At 38.8% G+C, this 22,569-nt stretch overlaps 1 protein-coding gene across 2 annotated transcripts in view; it reads right to left on the bottom strand.

Annotated features, from left to right (window-relative positions):
• Nucleotides 1–22,569, bottom strand: part of LOC139731144 (uncharacterized) — a 53,318-nt gene that overhangs the window by 7,435 nt on the left and 23,314 nt on the right. For both annotated transcript variants that reach the window (XM_071642134.1, XM_071642063.1), the window contains exon 2: nucleotides 36–386. In XM_071642134.1, the coding sequence (XP_071498235.1) occupies nucleotides 36–386 (351 nt within the window). The remainder of the gene's footprint in view (nucleotides 1–35; nucleotides 387–22,569) is intronic.

Raw genomic sequence — 22,569 nt, 5'->3', positions numbered from 1 at the left:
TCCCTAAAGCAATAAGCAATCTCGCGCATGCGTACTTTTCTCCGGCGTAGTGAACCGTTTCAGCTCGCTGTTCACGAAGGGTGTGTCCGAGTCGTTGAAGACGGCCTTTACGAACGCTCTGTACGGCTCGTTCGGCTCCAGGTTACGAAGCGTCTCCGACGTGAAGGCGGGATCGACTGTGATCACCGTTTTAGAGTTGCTGCCCTCAAGCTGGAAGGTGACGTAATAATTGATGACCTTTGACAAGGGTGGGTCGACGGTGGTGAGGGTCCACTCGAGGAGCGCCTCGTTGGAATAAAGGTGTTCCTCAGGCACCTCGAGCACCAAGGTGGTTACGATGGGGGCGGTACCTGTTGTTGTGGTGGCTGACATGGTGGCGGTGGAAGCTGGATGTAACGAAATACAGGATAAAGAATTGTTAATATCAACTTACTTCATCTTTAATACGATTGACATACTGGTATATGCACACGCATACACGCAGGCAAGCAAACACATATACACGCAAACACACACCATCACATGCCCTTAAAAACTAAAAAATCATAATCACTCATTGCACTCATGGATGGCCTTATCATCGATACCTTCGCTAACACATTTCTTATAATGCAGGTATGTTTGATGCACCTCCATAGTATTCTAGAGGACATGCCTAACACTCTCCGATCTGACGAGTGGAGCAGCGAAAAGTCGTCGGATACATGCAGCGAAACACTCCTGATTAAATCTACCTTCTGTCTTGTTAATATCAGTTTTGTGTGGTCAGTGAACATGACCTTTTATACAAGTATTCCCTGTGCATACTGCAGTAAATTACTATTCTTGTCTGCGAACGATTTGATTACTCCACACAATCCTGTGTACACACATCAATCGATTGTGGCAGGGTTTTTTTTTTCAATTCTTTTAGAACTATTCTTTATTTATAAAGTCTGCATAAGCAAATTGAAATGGATCATTTGAAACGCACTGAACATTTTGTCACACTGACTGGAAACTTCTCGGCTGATTTCACTTCTTTTTGTCTGTAGCTTTTGCTTTCTAAGAGCGGCTCTAGTGGTTTGATTCTGCGCTCCGTGGTGTTTTAATTTGCGTTCGGAGCATGCCATATTGGGCTTCTACCGCTAGAGGGCAGTCACAACATTACGAAAGAAGGTGACACCTTAGTCTGGGGCAGCATGCCAGTGGCGATGGAGACGATGCTTGTCCGTCTGATGAGCACCTGACGTGACATTCACCTCAAGGAGAGGCCACGAGAGGAGGACATGTCTGCAATTCAAATCGGTCATACCCCTCCCTGATGCGCATGCTCAAAAAAACACGTACAGACCTTTCCTTAAATGTCTTATAAATGATACCTATTCATACTATTTGGGGTGTGAAGGATGCTGTGAGATTTATATCTTTTAGTTTCTTTACTTGCTAAATACATTCTGCTGTATCAACAAAATGCGATAAGCGAGCAGGATACACGATGATGCAAAGTTTCGCCAATAGTGTAGGATTGAGTGAATTCTTTACAAGTCATTTCGTAAGTAGAACATGTGTACATTATGAAAATAACCAATCTTTTTTTTCAGTTCACTTCACTACTTGTCAAAGGGACGTAATGCATAACTCATTTATGGAATCATTCATGTTCAAACAAAGAATTAACCTGCGTAGACCAAATGACTAGAATGGCCCGTCAGTTGACACTTGGGGAAACATCCATATCATTGTTTTGCACTGAATGCATTAACAAACCTTTTCTATTACTATTGCCAAATAACCAAGATTTAATGAACCCTTCGTTGTTGTCAGGTGGATGTGTCGAGAAACAGCAGTTATAAGTGTTACATGAATAATCGTTATATCACCGATACTTATCTCCGTGAATTAAAAAAACAACAGGCCTGTTATCACAAATGACACTTTTCTGCTCATGTGCGAAGTGAAATTACGAACTGGTCTATTTATGCAATTGTTAGGGTCATTTTGTTTTTCACAGGTAGCTAGCAACATATCAAAACCTCCTTCTCTGCAATCTGGCACTTGTCAGGTCGCTGTAGATTGGGGGGACTTCAGCCCTGCATCTGCGTTTCAAGTGTGATGAATAATTCGTGGCTTTAGACCACTAAAACATTCTCATTCTGTCGTACGTCCCTTCTCTATTAGTTTATCTCTTTTCGATTGGGGGAAGGTAATAATAGTATTTGACGGCATTCCGTAAAAACAACTTTATGGAAAACAAAGTGCATGGGCAAATCAGTTTGTAAGGATGATAAGGATAGTGTTTAGAATTAACCCAGTTTCGAAGCACTTATTTATAATTCACATTAGCTGTATTACAATCGTCTTTTGATATTGAAGGAGTGAAGGTAGCTGTCTCAACGCAGGACCACTAGGCGGAGAGTTGGTAAGCGAGACACGTGATCGATAGCCGACCAATGACAGTTTAGACATTATTTAACTGAGTCTTTAAACGCCGATTTGTATGACTGTGATGAGCTATACATGGAACTGTTGAATTCTTCAAGTTTTACTTTTGCATACGGAAGGACGCCTTCATAATCATAGAAGAGTCTTTCGACATGATTACCTTGGACTAGTACGCTAGAATATCGAGATAGACCATTCACATAGCCCCCCTCTCTCTTCTCTCTCTTTACTTACCCTGTGTGTTTCCCCTTTGTAGTGGATTATGATCCCACTCAAAACCGATATCAACTGTAAGTATACGAGCTTACTGAGGATTCCGTTCAACATGTAGAATTGAATTCATCCGTAGCTTTAGTTGTTGAAAGCCATGATTTTCTTTTTTTCCTGGGAAGACATCGTCTATATGCACTTTTAATGAAAATATTTATCATGACACGTTTGTTAATATAATCACTAATTTGACGTTCCTTATACGTTAGAAGTACGTTGTATTATGGACAGCACTAAATGTGGGTCACCCACTTACGGCTGATTACTTGTTCTCCGATGATGATAATAACTGACATATATATTGAATTCAGCCAGGGTTGCCATGGCAACGACAGGTGGGCGGAGAACAATGCCATTTTCACGTGAATCTCAACAGAGAAGGAGGTGAAGAGGTAGCCAGCGAGAACAGGGGGAGTTTGCAGCCATCATTACTAGATCTAGTCTTGTAGATGGCTTTATAATCAAACTTTACACGGGATTTTATGTCGTGTTAGGTACAAGCAGCTGGTATCGATATTTTGTGATCGATTAATCTCGTCTCGTAGGATCTATGACGAAGGAAATTTATGGCTCGTGAAAAAATGAATTTCATATCTACTACGACAAAAAAAAACCGCAATTTTCCTTTGAAAGCATGCACGACATAAAAGGATCGATTCTGTAGGGGGAAAAATCGCTGACACCAAGGTTTGGATCATGGCTTGGATCGTAATAAGTGATTTGGATCATTGAAAAAACAAATTATGTTTTCTGACTAATACTGCTTGTTTGTCATGGAATATCTGACTTTCGCGCAAATTTCTTTCTGTATTGATAAACTCGGCAGCTCTGGTGTAGAATGATTGCATGTGATTTCTTATCACATACATACAATGGTATATAAATTTCATGGGCAGTTGTGTAATTGGTCAAACCTTGAATTTTGATTTTTTTGCTGTTCAGCATACGGATCGAATGAAATAAGCTTATCGGCTTAATTTCAATTAAAAAGCAGGAAAACTCTGATCTTTGCTAATTCCATTAGTCACTTTTCCATCGCATTCGATTTCTGTGGCGGGATAAATATGCATCCTTCCGTACAGGAAAAGAAATCGTTGTAAAACAGGCCGGTTATAGCGTCTATGCCCTGTTTTAAACTTGAGCAGGGAATTCACCGACGTCCGTGCCGGCGTGCGCCCATACTGCTAACAAACGCTTCTCGCTAAACGGGGCGAAGGACGCTTACGGTGTCTCTGAAATATCAATTAAAAATTTACTCGCTTCGCGAAACAATATTAGATAGTATGGAATATACGGCTCGTAAAATGATAGAATTTCATATCTACCTTCGAAAAGCAATTTTCCATTGAAAGCACGACTGAAAGGATCCATTCTATAAGAGGAAATTCTATGATTCTCCCTAGCACCATGTGACCTCTATGCCCTGTTTACCAGGTTCCAATTTCAATTACTTGATTCCAATCCAGGCCAGAGGAAGTCGCGCTCACATGAGACGAGCGTCTAACTCCAAAGTCGGTTCCAATTTACTGAAGTTATGTCAGACGAAAGGACAAGCAAGATCATTGCCACATTGTCTGGGCTAGAGCATCGATGGCAACTAGTCTCGATAAAAGACGTCCATGTTATTAGAATCTGCTGTCCTCTGGTGTGATAAACCAGCCCACATTCAACTATATCTAGAATAAAAGGCACATTTATTATCCAGATAACTTGACATAAATATCAGCCAATAAAGAGTAAAACATTGATAAAATTATTTGATCTTTTTTTTTCTGGAGGCATTGGATGTTTTTTTGATGCCTTGACATTAAAGGTTCTACCTAGAATTGGATTATCTGCACTTTGTAACAATAGGAAGAATATTGCCATATAATCGAAATGGGACCTGTCAACTTTAATTACATCGACCTAATTTGTAGATCTACCCTCGCCATGTTTCACGGTTAAGAGATCAGCAGTTCTCATACAGTCATAGGTCATAATTGTCTTCCCATGGAATTTTCCATGTATCATTCTACTTGTTCATGTTGTTCGCAGGCATTTTAGAGACTTGCTTCCTTCCTATATGTATCTTTCCTTTCTTTGCTTATCTAATATCCGATCCCATTTTCTCCGTCTCTATTTCCCGAGCAAGTATTTTGAAGGGGAAATCCTGACCAGCTAAAAAGTAGTCTGATAAGAAAGAGTAAAATTTCATAAGCACCGTTACGACGAAAATTTCATCGAATTGGATAAAAGATTACTGAAGTTATGAAATTTTTAGGTTTTGGCGTTTTTGTGTTTCAAAACAGTTCTCGAACAGTTGATATTGATATGCTAATAACTAAGCTAATTATGTCATCAACTCACAATATTTCAGTGACCATGTACAAAGATGTCAAGATTTGAGACTGGGGGAAAGAAAAAAGGAAGAAATTAACTTTCAAGATTCTGCGTACAAAGTATAATAACGTCATCAGCTCATTCATTTGCATATTTATAATAACTATTCAAGAAGTGCTTTGTGAAATTAGCGAAACTTCACAATAGTACAACTTCTTTATTCATTATCTGATTTTGATCAAGTTTTCATCGTTTGTGTCAATGAAAACTTAGTCTTTATCTTTTAACTCTTACCTGGTCTGGAATTTGCCTTTCATGTCGAACTGTCTGCTAGTGCCCCATCCCTTCTTTTCCCCTACAAAATCCTTCATTCTCTCTGTAAATCCTGTCTGTCTGTCTGTCTGTCTGTCTGTCTAGCGGTCCGTTAGTCCGTTTCGCCCAGCTGTACTGATAGTGCTGGGTTGTTCAAGTAGCTCCAGGATTACAGCTAGACGCTTTTCCATTTTGGTGAGTTTCTTCTTTTTTTAACCCAAACGTCAGTGTAAACACAGCTGGAATTTTAATAGTATCTATCGCTGCTCTGAGGATGAAACCTCGTCACGGAGCATGCGGTTTCCATGGTGACAACGAGCTTTGGAAGGAGAGGAGGAGTGGCTGGGGTAAAGAGGATGGAAGCCTGTTGGAACCTTGTGAGATTCAGCCAAATGACGAGGAACAAAAACCCATCTTGAAAACCTGTTTCTGCGCTGCAATACAAAAAGGACTAGCCCTCCATTACGATGCTAAAGGGTGATATTCTGTAACGTTCGTAATCACTTCAATGTCTGATATGACCTTTTTATTACAAAATTTGATTAATTCAATATTCTGGACTAAGTGATCATAAATGAATTTACCGTGTCTACCAGTACTTGCAACCATTCTACATTTGTGCACATTTGTCTATTACGTTTTTGTCGGGCAAAGATAGACTCCCACGTAATTCTTTGATTTACCATAGCTTATTTTGTTTGGGGAGTAGGTCAATTACGGTACCATTCCTGCTTTTGTTTGCAAGGCATATGAGATCTGTCTCTTTTTTTCCTTGCAATACATAATTTTTGGATGTATTTTGGCTATTTTCACAATCATTTCATGTCGTTTTAATTGCACCTCTCTTCATATGACTTATCTCCATTCCAAAACCTATACAACAACACTGACAGGTGAAGTCTTAAAGTACTTGCCTATTACACCATGGAGCTACAATGTCTACGCTCTTTGCTTCAGTTGCTAGGTCAGAGTCTAACGGAAACAGTCGCAATATGCAATATCGTGATATATTGACTGCAAATGAGTTTAGTCCTTACCCGGGCGAATATGAGTATACATGTATTTCTACTCCACACTACCCCCCCCCCCACACACACACACACAGCACTGAAATGAAAACCGCTTTCTTTCTCTACAACGAGTTTTGGTTTACGTGTATCCATATTCATGACATTGCGGCGACCCTGCAGCAGGCCAGGCAATACAATGATGACTACATACTTTTCTGTCGCACATATTGTAATCATAGAACACACTCTTGTGAATACTGAATGCAATGTGCGTTGGCTTGACGGATCCGTAGAACATTTCCCCTCTAAGAAATATGAATTTTTATTTTTCTTCTTCTTCTTCTTCTCCTTCTTCTTCTTCTTCTCCTCCTCCTCCTCCTCCTCCTCCTACTCTTCTTCTTGCGCATGACTTGTGTGTAACCGAAGGAGGGGTACATATTCATTATGAACTTCTGCTGCTACTACTATACTTCTATTGCCATTGATAATGATAACTAATACATAATTTATGCAGTGTACCCGCTGACGCACCGCTGAATGAAATACGAAGAAATTGACCTGAAAAGAAGAAGATCAACTTTTATATGAATGTCAAACATCTAGGCCAACACTGATTTATTCATAATGATACGGTGTCGTATGCTTTCTGCAATGTTTAATGCTTTCAGCAGAAGAGAATGCAAACGGTATGGAAAATTTATGTCTGAGGAAGAGTCTTCACAATCAGGCATACTAAGATCAAATCTCACGTGAATAGGAATGAAGGGTCTGGGGTAATTGTCCAGGGGGTAATGGCCCTAGACCCAGAGAGACATGTTGCATGTCTATTAAGACATACACAGTGTGTATACACGTAAATGGAGTGGGGACGGATTTGGGGATCAACATTCAAAGTATCAGGAAACATTTTGTTTTATATTTCACAATCAATTTGACATTATAAACAATTGATGGATTTAAACTAGAATATCACAAAAATGATACAGATATCAACGTCATCATTATAGTCTTACAATATTTCAAACTCAGTAACCAATAATCTTGCCTAGATATGAAGTTGTTGGATTTACGGTCGAAAATTTTCTCCTACCCCTGTACTCAAGTCCAATATGACATTATATCCATCAAAAGGAAAATAGTTCCCTTTGTAACAACCATGCAACTCTTCAAAGCGACCCTAAAAACTTCCGTTTATCTCAAATTATCCGGTCCTCAACCTCATTTTGCAAGTAACGAATATCAATTGACCTGGATAAAACTTTGTAGCAGTCCATAGTGTTCCGTCAGATTTATTGTCGTCTCGTGAAAAACGACTCTGGAACACTTTGTGCGAAAAGGAAAGTCACCCGAAATGTCAAAAGAGGTCGCTATTTCCATACAGAGAGAAAGCACATTCTCTTTGATATAAGGATATTATGCCGATTATCTTTTTCTCTCTTGTGGAGAGGAGCATTCAGATTCATACATATCTTATTGCATTGTACACCATTGTAAAAAAAAGTGGAGCAGAAAGAAAGAGAGGAAAGAGAGGAAGAGATGGGAAAAGAGAGAAGATATATAAAAGATACAGAAGGAGGAGGAGGACGAGGAAGAAGAAGAGAGAGAGAGAGAGAGAAGGAAGAAGAATGTCCCGAGAGACTGTCTTGGTTTCATACCATAATAAAGGGCGCCGCCTCGAGGCAGGGGTGCTGCGCTTCTCAGTGTTCCAGCCGTAAGCACGCTCTCCGCATTCACGCATATCAATCAATACATGCCAAGGGAGAGAGGAGAATTTTGCCTTCTTATCGACTCAACCACTTTCTTTTGTTACCATATCTTGTGGCAGGCCGGCACGCGCGAGGAAAGAGCCTATAATTCGAATACGCGAGATCAAGTTTCATCACTTAATTTTCCGATAATTTTCTGCACCTGAAGGAAATTTGATACGAGTGGAAGAGGAAATGCATCCTAACTCGCACTTATTTTTGTCCGATAACACGTAACAGCCCGATCTTCCCACAACGAAACTATTGTAGACGCACAAGCTTTCTTCAGTTGAGAGTATTTCAAAATGGGAGAAGAGTTCAAAGTTGAGATCGAGTTAAAATGCTATTAGATTAGGAGATATGGTAGAGTTACAAATCGCATCTCTCTTGGTTATAGCTTAGAGAGGTGAGAGAGACACAACCCCATGATAACATTAATCCATCCGAAAACCACTTTCATGTCGTTTGGTAATGTATATTGTTACTTGTATAGTATTTATCATCTTTCGAGCTATTGTTAGTATTTCATTGGCTGGAATTCATATAATAAACGAAAAACTCAAATCTTCCATTTGAGTCCAATGTTGTTGTTTATTATTTGTGGTTACATTAATTTCATAAGAATTTCAAAAGACCATTGGTAGCAGAAGACTGAAAGCGTGTTTTTGTGTGTTTGTATATATATTCACAGGATTGAATTGTAAGATCTAATATCCATAGCGTTCTAAAAATGATGAATTTCATAGCATTCTCAAAAACTCCTTCGGGTTCTGAAGGAAGAATGATACTATGTAGAAAAAAAAATCTTAATCCCGTCATCTGACAACAATCATGACATTTTCCCGTTTATTAGATAATAATTATAAATAGAACATTAAATGAGTCAATTCAACTTGAGGTCAACTTCCCAAACGTACATTTATTTTCCAGTGGAATTTAGTGAGTGTTCTGCGAATAAAAGGAGAGACACAATTCTTCTTAGTTTGTGGATTTTATGACCATTCGCGGAAATCAATCTGTCCACCCACGCAACAGACATTTTGGCTCATTTCTGGGCTATCGTTGACTTCCACCCATGATGTACACCAAATGCAGACTGTCAATTTTTGCACAAGAGAAGCATGCTGACGCACACGTATGTTATGTGTGTGTGCGTGTGTGTGTGTGTGTGTGTGTGTGTGTGTGTGTGTGTGTGTGTATGCGTGTGTGTGTTTCAATTAAGCCTACCTATTTTGTACGATTAAGGAGATGTTTTTCAGTCTAATCACGTTGATCAAGCCTCAAGGTGAATATTTGTATTCGTGAGAACAATGGTGACATCAAACGGAATTCAGATAGAAATATTTTTGTCATAAAAAAGATGTGTGCCTACGTACTTGCGTGTGTTTTCGTTTTTATTTTGCTTTTGTTTCTGTTTTTTGCACTTCTTTTGCAGTAGGCCTTCAGGGAATTAACTGCGTCAAATTTAGGCATATGTCTTATCTAAGCTTTATATTTCTTTTCAAACGAGAAATGTTCTAATATTCTAATTCTATGTCCGTTATAAGCGGTCCTAATAAGATCTCACAAAAAAACAACAACATAGTTTTGATTTCAAAGCCTGTAATCTTATTCGCGTGCGTGTGTAGATGGATGTGTAATGGATATTGGTGCCTATGTGGGGTGACGTGCTTGTGAATGTACGTTTGAGGGAATGTTTTGATGGTCGTGTCAGTGCGAGTGTGTGTGTGCGTGTGTGTGTGTTCTGAGCTCCATGCTGATTTTGCCATCCGAGCTGTGTCCCTCTTACAACCAGCTTCCAATATTTCAATAAAACTGCGCGGTGGAGTTGAAGAGATGGCGAGGCTTATTTGTTTTTAATCACGACGAAATTGATGGCCCCGTTACGACTAAATGCATCATCAACCAAATGAGTGACGACCGTAAAATTCCCACTCCGCAGCAACTGATGTGATACGTCCGATCGCTCTGCCAAGGGACGTAAAAACAAGGTCCGGCTTCAAGCGGCGCCATATTACCTTAAATTACACCAACGGGGACACCGTAATATCCTGGGATCATAATGCGCCGCGGTCCACAGCGTGCCACTCTGGTGGTCGCCTCACCTGTCGAATATTTCCGACGGGAGTGCGCCCCCAAACGTGCAGCTAATCGACACAGCTTCGTGTCTGCTTTTGGCTGCTGTAATGATTTCGAGTTGCGTCGCCAGACTCTTGGCGTGATGTCACAGTTGACAGTAAATAGACTTCTTCAAGGGCCCGGATGCATTAGAAACAGGCAGCATGATTTGCTTCACAATATTTGTCATGACAATAAGATATATAGATGCTCAAAGTTGATTGGTTGTTGATTAGATGTTGTTGTTGTTGGGTTTTTTTTTCTCTCAATGATTGCTCTCTCGTGTTGTATTGAGCTGGTACAAACCTGGATAGAGTTACGTGTACGCAATGGCCCGACCTTGCATTTTCCAGGCTAATCGTGGACAGTTTGCTTTTCATCAATCTAATCTTTTGAAACCAGCTCCTATCTAACTATGAATTCAACCTCTTAGAAAATTATTCACGTGAATCGGTAAGATATCTATATTACAATGATCGTCACCTGTTGCGGGCAAGTGCGTTCACAATGCCGGGGATTTTCAGTCTACATCGATTACATCGATTACACATCAAAGAGAGAAACAAAACAGAACAGGTGAAGGTGAAAACAAAGTTTGAAACTGATTGACAAATTGCCCTCCATCGACGTGAATAAGCACTGAATTGATCAATTCAGCCGATGTAGGGCAATTTGTCAATCAGTTGCACTGAAAACATCTCGACAAAGAATTTCATGAACTGGAATAATCAAGCAGTACCCGCTGCATGCTATAGGGATTAGAACCAACACTTGCTGTCGGGCGAAAGCTCGGTGGTCTAGTGGAGATGACGCCTGTCCGGAGATCATTAGGTCGTAGGTTCGAATCCTGCTCGAGTACGTACGCCTATGATTTTTATCACGGCTACTACTATAACACCGATCAATTCAGTGCTTATTTACGTCAATGTAGAGCAATTTGTCAATCAGTTGCAATGGAAACATCTCGACGGAAGAATTTCATGAATTTGAATAAAACAAAGTTTGTAACACATAATATTGTATGAACAGAACGAACATAAAGATATCAACAAATTAATGAATTTCAAGCTTGACGAAAACGGATAGATAGACCATTGTATTCTTCAACTTCCCTTGAGAACTCCTCGTCGCCACAGCAGCAACAAGAAAAAGAGTTCATGCTCTACCCCTCAATCTGGATTACCACAATCATATTCGGTACATTTCCTCCTATTTATTACTGGAAATATTGGGCCTGACGCTGTCAGAGTTAATGTCGTTCTGAGCTTGCCACTCTCTTGGACGGACGGCTAGAGTTTTGAAACATGGCGACTACTTCCAGTCAATATTGATATTTGCACGAAGATGAAGATGGTGATGGAGCTGCTAGTCTGTCTAGCCGATGCTTTATTTGATCGGATTGACGATCCTGGCTCCCTGTGTTTGCGTGAAGCACTTTGCGATATCGCGGAGTGCATTGAACCCTACTATGGACGGCGTAACAAGACCTACTTTCCGCTATACTGTTTACAGACATCCCTACGGCGAGAAAGTCGGTTTTTGTAGATTATTGTCAGCATGTGGAGAAGGGCCGTGATTTTTCGCTGCACGAGCACTCCGAGAAGGGAGTTCCGAGTGCTTTCTATCTAACTAATCTTATCAGCTGACCACGCTCTAGCTGATTAGGGATTTATTCGAGGGAGGAGAAGCCCGTCGAGTTAGAACGAGAAGACGTTGCCCAAAAAGCAAAGCCTTTCTCAAGTCCACTATTTATCTGATATCACAGAAAGGAGAGTGGATTTCTTCCTGACATATTTTACTTTGTTCCCAGCTGAGGACGACTTTGATCAGCTAAAGTGTTATTCTTTATTCCAGCCCCCTTTGAAGGTTCCTTCAAACGGACGCGAACAATTCTCTTTTCCTGTGTTTGTTTTTCTTTCATTTTATACAGAGCAACTGTGTCTTCAATACAAATTGAAAAGTTACATCATGAACCTGACTGATCCCTGAATAAAGGACGAAAGGTTAGATTGCACATTGACATCATTAACACAACACTGCATTTGTCACTTGTTGTAAGCTTAAAATGATTCTAGACTGTGATGAACTGTCTCCGTTGGAAATCGTGGAAATTATATAAAAAGGCATATTCTTGAGTAAGATACTCTTTTTAAATTAAAATTACAAGTTTCCTAATTACGACATTGTTGGAAATGCGAGTTTGACAAAATGCCGAGCTCCGTTTGATCAATCCACGTACTAACTTGGTTTGTTTGACGCGAGTGGCCGACCGTGTACGTCATAGCTGACTTCACATAATAATTATTCCTTCCGTCATTCTTAATGTCCTGCTTTCATTCTTTGCCGCCCTCTCCAACTTCCATGCCTATTACCGGTAAAGATAAGTAAGCAACGGCCTTGTCACTCTCTTGCCGCCGCAGCTATCTAATAAACGACTTCACCCTCTCGGGTCGCCGCTTCTTGGATTCAAGTGACTGCATTTGTCAAGTCGCTAAGACAGTGTAGGCCATGCATACCGTGTTCAAGAACTAAACAACAAGAACTAAAAAAATTGCAGGGCAAATGCTGACGTCATCATCAATACTAAACTTCCCAAGGTAACTAGCCCTCATTATTCAGATCCCAGAAGACCCTTGAACAAATTCTTATGAAACCATCAAGGTTGCTGCGTTGGAGTACAGCTTGTTTCAACGAGACGTTAACAACAAAAATAATAAATCAAAAAATGAAATAACTCTTTTTGGATTAACATGTTTTTATACTTCCGACACGAAGTGTCACCGGAGGCATTATGTTGTCCGTCCGTCTTTCCATCCATCCGTCTGTAATCAATTTTGTCAATCTTCGCCAATCTTCATGAAACTTAGTGCATATACATGCATTGCCTAACATTGATATTCTACTTTCGTTTTGGGCTGATGAGGTCAAAGGTCAACGGTCAAATGTCAGCGTAATACGATAAAATTAAACTATTTTATGTTGGAATAATACACTATTTTCTCCATACCCTGGAAATGACTGAAAATATACCTATAGCGTAATCACACAATGATTATGTATATGGATAGCGTTGGACCGTGGGGTCAAAGGTCGAACGAAAGTGCTAAAATTCCTCCTATTTTCAAAACTTTCAAGTGGTCCTAATTATTTTCATGAAAATTGGTGTATAATTACCACATCATGATTAATGGCCAATCATGTAATATCGTTGTCTCATATTGGCAATACGTGGGCCTACTGTAGACTTATTGGGATAGTAATGTGATATGACGGAGGCATAAAAGTCGCCATAGCGACATTTCTATTTTTTCCCCAATTACTAATCCCACACAAGGATTTTTTTATAATATCTCCTCCTCGGGTCTAAGTTTTGTAGTCCCACGTAGTTCTCTTCATGTTATTTGCCACGGGAATATTCATCTTTTAGCCTATAGATAGGAGCTGTGACCTGCGTTGTCTTGGGAGCCCATCCCAGGTTATTCTTACCTTCTCGTGAAAAATTAAGATGATCGGAGATAGCCGTGCAAGGGCTGTAAAATATAAGACATAAGGAACTGCAGCGTGAAAATGGAACCACATTAGCACCGAAAAGGAAACTTGGACAAACAAGCAAAAGAGAAATGTAAGCCTATGAATGCATGCGATTTTATTTATGATAAAGATTGATCATTTCAAAATGGGCTATAGGAGACCAGTCGATTCGTTCTTGTAATAAATGGGAAGCACACATTTTGGCCGTCTGTGCAAACAAGTCAGGAAAGGCGAAACTCCCGGAGGACCAAATCTCGTGCGATTTGAAGACCTTTCTTCGAGGGACCTGATTATACCTGTGCTTGTTCAAAGATGTGAAAATCATTCCCACAAGGCATCTTTTCGATTTTCTTTACGCGTCCCGCCGATTGCGTTCGATCACAAGCGCAGTTCTTTGACGGTGCCATTAAGTAAGGGCAAAGCAATAATGGGTAAAAGTACAACGCTGCAGACACGATAAAACCGATGATAAGGCGGTAAGAACAAAGCGGAGGATAATTATTCGCAAAGGAGCAGCACAGCGCCCCTTACGTGTGAAATGTGATGGTTGGAGAAAGGATGAGAAGACGAAATGGCCGTCTTCAAATATTTTTGTTGGAAACAGAACTGGGCCCTGTTTTATGAAGAGTTATAATTGATTTTATAGTTGATTTCTATCATAAGTCTATGGCAGCCTGTGTGTCAAGGAAATTTATAATTGATTTTATCTTTTGATAAAACGGGGCCCAGGTGGGGCATGTAAATACCATTTTTTTAAACATTCTTAACAGGCCTTTCATCAGACAACGCAAATAAACCCTTTGCAGTGATACCTCACTTGTAACATAACACGGGATATTCTTGAAGTTATATGATTCGAAATATCTTATAATTCTCTTTGTTTTCCTGTAGCTTTAATCGCAAATATCTCAACTTCGCGAATGGAATAAGCTCGTTTTGCGATACAACTTATATATATATATATATATATATATATATATATATGAAGAGTTTGTTTGCAAAAACCGATAAGTACATTTTTGAAGATTTTGAAGTATAGTCTCTGTCATAAAGTACAAAATAATACCTTTTAAATGATATATTGGTCACTGCATATAAAGGTCCATTTTTGAAGTTATGGTCAAAAGAAGCAAAACTTTTCTTATTATTCTCTGTATTTTTCTTGACCTTTAATCGCAAATATCTCCATTTGGCAAATATGGACGGAGGGCGCTATATACTTTCACCAAGGCATGTTGTCTGGATAATTTTCTCCCGATTTAATGGCCTATTTTGACACTTTTGCTTTTCCCGGAGATTATTTTGGAGATGACTGAATGGACTGTGTAAATCCCTCGTCATATTGACTTCGATGGAACAAGTGACATTGGACTCAAAAGCAAATAAGTAAGTACTTTTTCTATCGTACATCGCTGTTCTAGTCAAAGCACGTGTGACTGACTGTGAAATGGCTGCACAGCATCCTCGCACAGCAAAGCCAGTGGGCTCTACGCCCGCGCCCTCCACTGAAGCTGCGGTGCTGCCGGTGGGCACCGCGTCCTGCGCCCTCCGGCCGCATGCTACACATGCCCAGTGAAAGTTCGATGCTTGCGGACATTTGGTCAAAAATGCCACTTCTTGAATCAGTTTCTTCAAAACTTGACAAACTGTGTGATAGAATAGAACAAGTGGAATCTAAGGTGGCTGAAATTGAACACCATGTGTCAGAGATGGATCATGGTTTGAGTCATTTTGAACTTGATTTGGAGGAACTGAAATGTAAAATTGAATCTAAAGCAGACAAGTCCACCATTGTCAAGCTTGAGACACAGATCGTAGATTTAGTCAATAGAAACAAAAGGAACAATGTAGTCCTACACAATGTGCCTGAAGGTGCGGAGGAGGATGCCTCAGATTGTAAGGCAGTGGTACATGCCTTTGTGCGCGACGCTCTTGGTATCCCGCACTCTATGGAGATGGATCGTGCCCATCGCACTCCGATGAGGATGACGGTACGACCAGATGAACCCAGGGGAAACAAAAGACCGCGCCCCATCCACGTTCGCTTTTTGCGTTATGGAGACCGTGAATTGGTGCTGAAGACTGCTATTATCAAACGTGGTGCAGAATTCGGTGGGAACCGTATTTTCGTATCGGACGACGTACACAAATCGACGCGCGAGAAACACCAACAGCTGATGAAAAAAGTGAAGCAATTGCGCGATGATGGCCATTTTGCATTTATTCCTTGGTCTGTCCCCCGTGTCATCAAGTATAAGGAAGGAGGGAAGGGAGCAGTAGGACCACTCAAGACTATTCGCGATCTATAGACAGAGTATAGTTGATGCGGGAAAAGCATGATATTCGTACAAATGAACGTGTTTCAACACTGGACATTGATTAGGGCCTTTTTGAATGGCAGAGGAAAGTTAATTTTGCGAGCATTATTTTGTCTTCCTGAGTTTCAGAATTTTTTTTGAGAATTTTGAGAAGAAACAATGGATTGTCATAAGTGCCTAGATGAAAGGTTTCAAAGTAAGACTTTGCTTTGTTTTAATTATAAGCACCCTCTATTGGATTTACTACAGAGTTTTGTAGTTTGTATGTATGTAGTTTTGCTTCTTCAGATAAAATGGCAAATTGATTGCATGTACAGGTCTATGAAAACTAAATTGATGACAAATTTGAACAATGAGTGAAAATATAGAGGTTAGGTTATACTCTCTCAATGTCAGAGGTTTAGCTAATGATGTGAAACGAAGATGTTTATTTAGTTGGCTTAGAAGGCAAAAATATGATTTATTCTTACTACAAGAGACACACAGTACAGAGAACTGTGAAGCAGTGTGGTCAAGTGAATGGGGTAATAAAATATATTTTTGTCACGGTCAGTCGGACAGTGCAGGTGTCTGTATTTTACTAAGAGCCAACTGTGGTTTAGATGTTTTGGAAGTACACAGAGACAAAGAAGGAAGGTTACTTTTGCTTAATTTGTCTTATGGTGAAACTACAAAGTTTACAGTTGTAAATTTATATGGCCCAAACAAAGATAAGGTGGATGTTTTTCAAAATTTACATGATGTATTAACTGAGTATTGTGAAGAACCTTTGTTCATAGGTGGTGATTTGAACACTGTTCAAAACCCTGTTTTAGATCGGTATCCAGTTCATGTTCGATATCACCCTCGTTGTTATGATGCATTAGAAACCTTAAAAGATGATTTTGATCTTGTGGATGTTTGGCGTGAAAGAAACCCCAGTAAGCTACAATTTACTTGGCGCTCCAAACTCTCACGTAGCAGGTTAGACTATTTCTTGGTTTCTAAAAATATCTGTAACTATGTTGAGGATTGTAATATACATTATGGGCACAGGAGTGACCATTCAGCTATTTCCTTAATAGTTATTAAGAAGGTCCCTAAAAGAGGACCAGGGTTCTGGAAGATGAATACATCTCTTTTGTCACAAGAATACAATCGGGAACAAATAAGAAAAGTTATAATATCTACAATTAAGTTGCACTCTCATATGAGTGTTTGTAACTTATGGGAGTTTGTTAAATTTAAAGTAAAACAAAAGTGTATTGAATTATCTTCAAAGATTAGACGAGATTTAAAACATAACTTCCAACTATTAGCAAAATCAATAGAAAAACTTCAAAACGATTTTGATCAAAATCCTGATGATCATGATCTAGAAAAGTTGTTATTGAACAAGAAAGCAGAATTAACTAAAATTCAAGAAGAATTTGTTAGGGGATCAATGATTAGAACCCGGGCTTCTTGGGTCAGTGATGGTGAAAAAAATACAAAATATTTTTTTAATTTGGAGAAGAGAAATTACAACAAAAAACATATTCAAAAACTTCAAAAGAATGATGAGATCGTTTGTGACCCATCTGAAATTTTGACTATGGAAAAGGATTTTTATGAAAATTTATATACATCATGTAAAGTTGAAGAAAGGGACATTAAAGAAGTTTTTGATAATATTTCAATGCCTATGTTAAAAGAAGAACAGGCAAACCTCTGTGAAGGCATGGTATTTGAAAAAGAGTGTTTCGAGGCTGTTAAATCAATTCCAAGTGAAAAAACTCCGGGTTGTGATGGCCTTCCTATAGATTTCTACAAGGTATTTTGGCAAGACATAAAAGATATACTATGTCAAGTTTTTAACACTTGTTTTATAGATGGAGAGCTGTCTACACTGATGAAGCGGGGTGTCATCACTTTACTGCCAAAAAAGGGTAAAGATAAGCTCCATTTGAAAAACTGGAGACCTATCACACTTCTGAACAATGACTATAAAATTCTAGCAAAAGTTCTTGCAAATAGACTTAAGAAAGTCCTGCCTTTTTTAATAGATTTTGATCAGACAGGCTTTTTAAAAAATCGTTATATTGGAGAAAATATTCGACTATTGAAAGATGTGATTCAGTATTGTCAAATGAAACCATTCAAAGGTTTAGCTGTGTCAATAGACTTTGAAAAAGCATTTGACAATATTGAGTGGAATTTTTTAATAGCTTGCTTAAAAACCTTTGGTTTTAAAGACGACTTCATTACATGGATTAGAGTGATGTACTCGGACATATCCAGTTATGTAATTAACAATGGATATTCTTCAAGCAATTTTAATTTGCAAAAAGGTGTCAGACAAGGTTGCCCTTTATCACCCTATTTGTTTTTAGTTGGAGTTGAAATCCTAGGTATCATGTTAAGGCAAAGTAAGAACATTACAGGCATTAAAATTGATGGAGTCGAACTCAGAGTTAGTCAATACGCTGATGATACGATTGTATATTTATCTGCTAATGAAGTGAACTTAAGAAACACATTTCAATTACTGTCTGCTTTTCAAAAAATATCTGGGATGAAAGTTAATATTGAAAAAAGCAACATCGCTTGTCTTGGTCCGTGGAGTGGCACTTTGTGTTCAGATATCCAGATGAACTGGGTAACAGAGTATTTATTTTACTTGGGAATATATATACCTTTAAGAGGAAGTGTAGACTGTTTTAACCAGAATTTCCAAATAAAGTTGAAAGAAACGGAAAGCACACTGAACATTTGGAGACACCGTAACTTGACACTGTTAGGAAAAATTACTATAATTAAGTCACTGGTGATGCCTAAGTTTGTGTATTTATTCAGTAACATACAAGATCCTTCAAAACGTTTTTTTGATGAGTTACAGAGACTCCTGTTCAACTTTGTTTGAAACCAAAAAACTGACCGTATTAAACGTATTATTATGTATGATGATTACAAAAATGGAGGCTTGAAAATGCCACATGCAGAAAGTTTTTGTCAGGCATTAAAAGTATCTTGGGTAAAGAGATTTCTCGAGGAAGAAACTCAAACAGGAACCAAAAAATGGAAATTGTTCTCTAAATTCTTTCTGGAGAAATGTGGAGGAAAGAGTGTTTTCAGAGGAAACTTTAGTGCACACGATTGTAACCACTTATCTGTAAATCTCTTTTGGATTGATGTATTAAAGGCTTGGGCCCATTACAGATACTACAACCCTGCTAGATATAAAGATATACTTTGGCAATCGATTTGGAATAACTCATTTATTAAGGTAGCAGGCAAAACTGTATTTTACAAAAGGTGGTCCAATGCAAGTATATTTTACGTTAGAGATTTGATACGAGAAAATGGTTTTTTTAAGTCTTTTGAAGAATTGCAGGCTGAATTTAATCTTCCTATTTCAAACTATTTAGATTATTTTGCAATTTTATCAGCTATACCTGCTGAGTGGAAAAGAGTTTTGAAACAAGAACATGAAAATGTTGATGAGCAGCCTGAAGTTTTTGATGACAGGTTGGAAGCATTTGTATGCCATAAATCACCTGTTAAATTTTGTTACTCACAGTTGTTAAAAAAGATCTGTCCAACCGAGTATTCCCGTGTTCTGTTAAAATGGGAAACAGATTTGCAACAACCTCTTGAGAGTTTGATTATATGGAGAAAGCGTTTCAATATTTCATTCTTTGCCACATTAGATACAAAAATTAGAACCTTTCAATTTAAGTTTTTGCACCGTATAATTGCAACAAACAAATTTTTATTTAAAATTGGTATAAAATCATCCCCAAATTGTAATTTATGCAACACTGAAGAGCAAACATTGCTCCATCTGTTTTTTTACTGTGACTATGTACGAACCTTTTGGCAAAACGTTACGAAGTGGCTAGAAAGAACTGCAATACTTTCTTCACCTCTAACCTGTATTGATATCTGTTTTGGTATTGACACCCAGAAGACTCTGGTAAACACCATTATTTTATATGCAAAACATTTTATTTTCCGTAACAAATGTCAAGACAAGACCTTAAGTTTTGATCAGTTTAAGAATGAGATAATTTATCTAGAAAAGGTTGAAAGAGCTATAGCTTATAGAAAAGGAAAATTAACATTTCATAGAACCAAATGGTGTTTGTTACTTGCAGTCTAAGCAATTGGGCTCAGTTACATTCCTAAATTCTAATTACAGTCAATTACACTTTTAACTCAGATTTTCAAACCTCTGCACTTGTCATGATCAATATGATTATAGACTCTGTTTGGACTGGCTTGTTCGGCCTGTAGACAAGTGGGGATGGAAAGTTTTGCAGGGATGATTAAATCATCCCTGAAACATGACTGAGAATATGTTGGGGTTGTGGCTGAGCCCAACAAGCTGAGTGGACTCGGTTCTTTGTTTTTGGTATAAATGAGGGAGTTTTTTAGCCTCCCCCTTGCATTGTATTACAATTTGTTTTTTACCATTGCAAAAAAGAAAACATTATACGGTACTTATATATGCAGCAATGTCAAAATTCTGTATCTGTTAATCTGTGAAGAAGCAAAATAAAGACGGAAAAAGAAAAAAAAAATATGGACTTATCGGTTTTTGCAAACAAACTCATCATATATATATATATATATATATATATATATGATATATGTATATATAATACATATATATATATATATAGAGAGAGAGAGAGAGGGGGAGAGAGAGATAGAGAGAGGGAGAGGGAGAGAGAGAGAGAATTATTAAGGTTTATTCGTTAACTTATTGATTCTTAAATTTACCCTGAGACGTCCGCTTGATTGCTAGCAAGGTTATATATAGGTCCTATGATGGAGCTACAACACATAATTATTTAGCTCCATCATAGTAGCGAGGGACGATTTCAGTGAATGATGAAGACAAGCCTCTATAGCGGTCTCTGTCATACAGAAACCGCCATATAGAGAAATAGATATCTGAAAGGTCCGAGAGAGACGCATAGGACTGCTGCAGTTAATACCTACGCCGAGATTGAACGAACTGAAAGTAGAATCGGGGCAGATTGCCCTTTAATAATCCCATCGAGTTCGCGTCAATTTATCATCCACAAGGTCACGAAAGCAAGCATGGGATGGAAACGACATTCTAATGTGCAATGGTGATATTTCATTACATGCACTACCCAGCGAGAGTGTTTTTATGGAGGATTTCCACGCTTATTATACCTATAAACCCCACTTATATTGCGCTGACAGTTTTTTGTGACGTGAGCACATGCTCTATATTGCTGTTTGTACGAGGATACTGCCTATAAAATAAAAGGGGTTCAATGAGACGTAAATGTGGCAATAAAACTGTAATAAAACGGCTACACATCGTGTCCATATAAAATATCTTTCTCGGAGACTGGTCTGCGTGCGAGTCTGAAAATTTGTATCACATTGGTATGTAAGCATAAAGTCTGATAAAGTGGGCATAGATGAGTAAACAGTAAACATAATCTACAAATGGGAAGATTTTCAAGAGAGATACTCAACCTCATTTATCATCGACCATTCTTCCGGTTAACATTATCAAAAACACTCCGTCTTTGTCGCTCAGACGTCGCCATGTAATTTGTGCAGCGTATTTCTTTTTTTCTGTGACGTAAGCGGAGACGAGAGAGAGGCTGAAATGCAAGCTAACGTAAAGGGAGCTCTTCAAGAAGACAAATTAGGCGCGGTTAAAGAGAGGCCTGCACCGTCTGCCTACCGAGAATCGATAAGTGTGAGACGGTCTGGTAACAAGGTGTTGGATTCACGACCGAGCAAGGTCGAGGAGACAAGTCTCCCTTTCTCTAGAGTCGCCTGCCAAATTCAAGCTGGCTTGTCCTCCTTTTCGACCCAGATATGCACGAAAAACGCCAATATCACGTTTTCCACTCAGATCAATAGAAAAACATCAATACATTCTAAAATGCCGCTGATAGGTCGGGTATAGAATTTCTCAATGCCTTTGCGGGAGATTATATTTCACATGAAAAAGATTAAAAACACCTACCCGATTCAAAAAAAAAAAACCCAGAAAAGCCGACGTGTCTAAAAGGCAGTCGATTGCATATAAACTATTATCAATATCGATGAAATTGAAATGTCTGATGGCCATCGAATTTAAATTGATCGGTTGGATTTCATACCAGACGCTATCAACATTTAAATTCAAATCAGATATTGGCAATGCATTCCATCTCTTTGAAAAAAGAGGTACCAGAGTGTATCAGAGTACCATATATTCGTTATCAGTATCAGTTACCTCCCCTTTTATAGGATGTGAAATAAACCTTGAGTTATAAACACAGCAATCCGGTATAACATCGAAAGCAGTGGAACCATACATCACGTACAATGTGCAGGCGAGTAAATTTCAGAAGTGTAGGTGAAATCTATAACTGACCAGAAAATTTGGGTCATTGTTTTCGATTTGCATTTCTTGCACGTGATGATTTGGATATCATCAGCTAGTCACGTGATCAGTGCGGGCTCCGTGTGGGGAGTCTTTTGTAATTCTACACAAATGCCACAGACACCACCTTACATGCC

The sequence above is a fragment of the Diadema antillarum genome, unplaced genomic scaffold (genome assembly GCF_040938485.1).
Source record: "Diadema antillarum isolate AM-2024a unplaced genomic scaffold, OU_Dant_1.0 scf00000002, whole genome shotgun sequence".
Classification (NCBI taxonomy): Eukaryota; Metazoa; Echinodermata; class Echinoidea; order Diadematoida; family Diadematidae; genus Diadema; species Diadema antillarum.
Note: the sequence above shows the minus strand (reverse complement) of the source record. Positions and strands in the feature narration are given on the sequence as shown.